The sequence below is a fragment of the Acipenser ruthenus genome, chromosome 20, assembly GCF_902713425.1.
Source record: "Acipenser ruthenus chromosome 20, fAciRut3.2 maternal haplotype, whole genome shotgun sequence".
NCBI classification, from domain to species: Eukaryota; Metazoa; Chordata; class Actinopteri; order Acipenseriformes; family Acipenseridae; genus Acipenser; species Acipenser ruthenus.
The window spans coordinates 27,376,606-27,382,230 of record NC_081208.1 but is presented as its reverse complement, the minus strand read 5'-3'; the positions used below and the strand labels follow the sequence as shown (position 1 = coordinate 27,382,230).

The window sequence follows — 5,625 nt, the reverse complement described above, 5'->3', positions numbered from 1 at the left end:
TCTGGGCAGCTTACAGGCAAGCCTGCAGGAGCCCGGCCAGTCTACAGGGGTCGCTGGTGCGTGGTGAGCCAAGGACACCCTGGCTGTTTGCAACAAATAAACAAAACGGGGTGTATTCACCTGTTTTAACAAGCTCAGTCCGGGGTAATCTTTGCAAAACAATAGCAAACCTTCTTGGCTTCCTTCTTCCACAAACTTACACATAAATGAAATATTGATTTAGCATGTATCAAATTACTTTTATACAACTTGTGTTCTGTTTTTCTTGAAAGAAAAATGTAATTAGGTATTTGATGAGTTAAAAGTACTCCACTATCATTGTATTGAATATGCAATGGCAGGTAAAATGCAATTGGTCTTAAAATGACAACCTTTCTGCAGACTTTTTCCCTTGATGGACTCAATTTTTCAAATAACCACGCTGCGCATCTTATGAGGGTTTACGATTGGATTACTTATTTGACAAATCTATTTTTTTTATCTATCTTGCTCGTACCGCATGTAGACACACCGTGAACAGCCCGGCGTCCTGAGAGAAGCTGCCGCACCATTTATTTGTCTATTGTTTGGTGGTTATTATAACAAATCGTCACATTTGTCGTCACATTAGTGAATACGCAAGCGACTATATTCTTTATAGGAGATAGAGGATTACTACATCTTTTTTTTCAGATCCACTAACTTCTGAATCTGTCAGATGCGTGACGCATTGTGTATGCGTGCGCGCGGCACACTTTGATGTTCCTGCCTCCGTTTTCTTTCAGCCCTCACTAGTGCCTGGTCTTTTAATAACAAGCATGAGACTTGATAAACACACTTGCAATGCAAACCGCGCTCGCATTAGGAAAAGCATTACAAACTGAGATCATGACACCAGCGACGTCTATAAAAGAATCTGAAGTTTTGTGGATCAACGCTTCTCTAATTCCCTTTTGGAATGGGTCGACAGCGGATCTCGAGAACAGAAGAGTTCTGCACTATGGACAGTTCTCTGCACCCGTCTCGGTTCTTCTGGCAGTACTCATGTCACTCATGGTTTTTGTCACAGTACTTGGGAATGCGCTGGTAATCCTCGCTTTCGTCGTGGACAAAAGTTTAAGGACTCAAGGCAATTTTTTCTTTTTGAATTTAGCTATAGCTGATTTTTTAGTTGGTGAGTTTTTTTTTTTTTAATCAATTCATAATAATAATAATAATAATAATAATAATAATAATAATAATAATAATAATAATAATAATAATAATAATAATAATAATAATAAACAATCAGTTGTATATCTTGTCCGGGAAGTGGCAAGTTACGGTTAAATAAAGTAAAACAACTGTCAAATTGAGAAACATTTTATAAAATTAATAATTATAACAACAAATAAGTACAACCAATATATTTTTTATGTGTGCATTGTACAATGTTTTTCCTTTTCTTAAAAGACAATTCTGTGGGTTACTAAGGATAGACTACCTTTATTATTCGTTTAGCAGTCAGATACAGTGATCGTGTGCAATTGATATCATGTGGAATGAAAACACGTGTTTCGTAAGTGTTCATTTTCAGGACTGGGTTTCATGTATTTACAGGTGGTTTTTGCATCCCAGTTTACATTCCTTACGTATTAACCGGGAAATGGAAACTTGGACGAGGTCTTTGTAAGCTGTGGCTTGTTGTTGATTACCTGCTCTGCACAGCATCGGTCTTCAACATCGTTTTAATCAGTTTCGACAGGTTTATTTCAGTCACAAGAGCGGTAAGAAATTGATGTATTGCTTTTCAATATCCATGGACAGTTTGTGTCCTTAATAACAATTTGAACATTAAGCACATTTGAATGGATTACCACTGTTTGTTGTAGAGCTCCTTTAAACCAAAACAAAACAACATAATTACTATATATATACCACTGCTGGTGTGTGTGTGTGTGTGTGTGTGTGTGTGTGTGTATATATATATATATATATATATATATATATATATATATATATATACTGCATTTAGTCCTGTACTTTAGAGTACTATTATTACTTATACTGTGATTCTTGAAATATATATATATATATATATATATATATATATATATATATATATATATATATATATATATATATATATATACCCATATAATACATGAATACTGATTAGATTAATGTTAGCATTAGTCATACAATCAAGCAATATCCTTCTATTACATGCGGAACGATTTCTAGCCCGCGCTATTCCCAAAATAGAATTATCCTGTAAATTACTGGGGTTTCAATACAAACAATAGATAATATGTTTGTGCTGTGGACATGGATTACACTTTACATGATTACTTATGCAGCAAAACGTTGATATATGTTTAATATATATTTCTAATCACCCTGTATTATTTCTTATTACTTTAAAGTAATAGTAAATATGTACAAAGTACAATATCAATACATCAGTCCAAAGCAATGCACTTTTTGTACTTTATGCACCTTTACTATTTCTTTACATCTTTTATTCTAATGTGCATGGTATTTAAATATTATATTTATATATATATATATATATATATATATATATATATATATAATGTGTGTGTTTGTTATCCTGTCAGGTAAGCTACAGGAGCCAGAAGGGTGTGACCCGAGGTGCGGTACTGAAAATGGCAAGTGTGTGGCTGGCTGCCTTTCTGCTCTATGGCCCAGCGATCATCAGCTGGGAACACATTGCAGGAAAAAGCATCCTGCCAGAGGAAGAATGCTATGCAGAGTTTTATTTCAACTGGTATTTCCTCATGACGGCATCCACAGTGGAGTTCTTTACCCCCTTTATAAGCGTGACCTACTTCAACCTCAGTATTTACATCAACATCAGAAAGCGCACCCTTATGAAGAATGATAACCCAGCTCCGGGGCCAGGAGAAGAGATGGTCTTTCTGGGAAAGAGCAAAAGGCAACAAGTTTTTTTTGTCAGGCCTGCAGCTAGAAAGAACGAAAGGAAGAAAGCCAGGGCAAGTAGGTTTTCTACTGCTAAAGTCTCTATAGGAAATAGCAGTGTTAAGAAACTGGATTGCCAGTCCTTGGACCTGCCACCTTTACAACTGGAAGAACTGCCCAGGCAGCCAGCTGACTGCTGCTACAAGCCTGTAGATCAGTTCTGCGGCACTCAGCGCAGGTCTGACATGGCCACCAGCATGGCCACCACCATGGCCAACCGGTTCCGGCTTTCCAGGGACAAAAAGGTGGCCAAGTCCCTGGCAGTGATCGTCTGTGTGTTCGGACTTTGCTGGGCTCCCTACACCTTGATGATGATCATCAGAGCAGTTTGTCATGGACAGTGCGTCCAGTATTACCTATACGAGATATCTTTCTGGCTCCTGTGGTTAAACTCTTCCATCAATCCTGTTTTGTACCCACTGTGTCACATGAGTTTTAGAAAGGCTTTCATGAAACTGCTCTGCCCCAGGAAAATAAAGATCCAGCCACAGTTGTGAGCTAAACCTAATGTTGTTATTGTGTTATTCACTGTAGGGTCATTGCAGGTACAGTACATGGGAGAAGCACATCAATTAATGATGAAGCTGGTACTAAAGTAATTTGATTTCTGTGAAGGCTGAACTTTTGAGTGTTTTCCATTTTGTTGACACTACTGGTATTTTGTTGTATATTTAAATGTTTTCTTAAACAACATGTACCCTATTCATATCACACTACCAAAATATGTGTGTGATCATTATGCTTTGAAACCATGTGATTGCTATTCACTTGCAACACGTGTTCATCACAAATTATTTAGGTAGCATGAATAGGATATACATTTCATTAAAAAAAAGCTGCACTCAATGTGAAGAATCATGGATGTTCATATCTTAATTAGGCTAGGAGTCATTTAGTTTGTTAAAATATCACTGTGCAATGGTTGTCATTATACTGTGATTAAAATTACACCTTCAGATGTTTTCAATAAAAAAAACTTTGCCTTTGCAAGTCATGATTTTGTAATCTAGCTGCTTGACATGGTAAATAACAAAAGTAATGGTTAATAAAGGCTTGTAATTAAGAACATGCAATGTATTTCAGATTTGTGTTTTCATTTTAGTTTGTGGACCCAAACCATTACAGAAGACCCTGCAAAACAGTTCTGTGCTGCCATACACATACAGCAGATGTTTCTGCCTTGTTGCATTTCACCACCCTGTGTTACATGGTTCCTCGAACAGTCTAGAGATTACCTGTAAATATAAGGTTCTCAAGGGTTCAAGGCTATGTGCTAGCGTGACAACCTTACAAATTACATTCACACAGCACAACTTCAACATTCTGTACAAGCAAGCTATTATACTGGACATACAAGCTTAAATGTTGAAAATAGGAATGAATATCCTCCTCTTACATCTCCAAAACGCAATGATGTCCCCAGGGTCCACAAATGCAACTGGGCAGAGTAATGTGAATAAATCACAAGGAACTTTCCTGTTCCAGTAGACAGGTATTTCAGATTTCAGCCTTCATTAGTGTAGTTTGAGTTTTTACAGTCACGGATGAACAAATTCTTTACATAAAAGATGACGCGTAATTTAGTTTGTGCACCAAATCCAGCAAAACCATGACATGAAATAAAATGTCATTACTTAAATGCTATTTCCCTGCAAGGACGGTCTTGTGACGAATTTGGTTTTGAATGAAAAGTCCTGTACCGACATTGGTTTTTAATGGGAATTTCCACTCCAAGAAACATTTTCTGTAACTTTTCTAAGCATTATGACGGTGGTTGATTTGATCCACCCTTACCCCTATACCCAGCATAACAAGCTGCTGGATTTTGTTAGTGCATATTACAGCAATACGGAATATTCCGGGATTGCAGCAACCACCTATGCCTGATCATCCCACAATTCTAGGTAGATTATATATTTTTTTGTTCCTGGCCAGCTAAGAAATCCTCACACCATGTTATTACAACCTCAAATATAAAAACAATACTTTAAGACAGTCTGCACAAAGAAGATAATGAATGAGTTTTGTGATTATGCACTAGTGTTAATTGGCTCATTTACATAATTACAATCTTAACAGGGCAAATAGGATTAGAATATAAATAGCTTTAAGATATTCAACAAAGATAATCCACTAAATAAATATATATAGGAATGACATTGTTTAAGCAGTTCAGTAGATGATTATGTATGTAATCTTTGCACAACAGCATGGTCTTTACTGTGGACATGAGATATTGGAACAGGCATTAGTGTCACTACAAAGAACCAGCTTATATCAAATGTAATTCTTTCCTCCAAGCTAAAAAAATTTATCAGTTATTAAAAACCTGAGAAAAAAGTTCAAAACAAGTTTTGAAGACTGCACCATTTAGATAGTGCAGCAATATTGTATTGATGTTTGATGCTATACGTTTGGCAGGGTGAAGACATACAAGCTCAAGGAGGCAAATATCACAAAAGGAGGACACATTGAAAATGATTTGCGTATCTTTAAACTTATTCATTCAATTACTTATTAAAGCAAATAAACCGTTTCTACATCTCAAAGCCTTTCAACGTGTCCAAGGATATTAGTTAAATATATTCACAAAGCAGCTATGTTAGAGGTTTTATAAAACAAGACTACAACAAAGTAAAAAGTATCATTGTAACAAATTAAATG

At 36.2% G+C, this 5,625-nt stretch overlaps 1 protein-coding gene across 1 annotated transcript; it reads left to right on the top strand.

Annotated features, from left to right (window-relative positions):
• Nucleotides 1–698: 698 nt before the first annotated feature.
• LOC117425867 (histamine H3 receptor-like) lies at nucleotides 699–4,257 on the top strand. Its single transcript, XM_034043154.3, has 3 exons — nucleotides 699–1,153; nucleotides 1,579–1,745; nucleotides 2,580–4,257. The coding sequence occupies exons 1-3, from the start codon at nucleotides 823–825 to the stop codon at nucleotides 3,456–3,458; spliced, it is 1,377 nt and encodes a 458-aa protein (XP_033899045.3). The 5' UTR covers nucleotides 699–822; the 3' UTR covers nucleotides 3,459–4,257.
• Nucleotides 4,258–5,625: the final 1,368 nt, after the last annotated feature.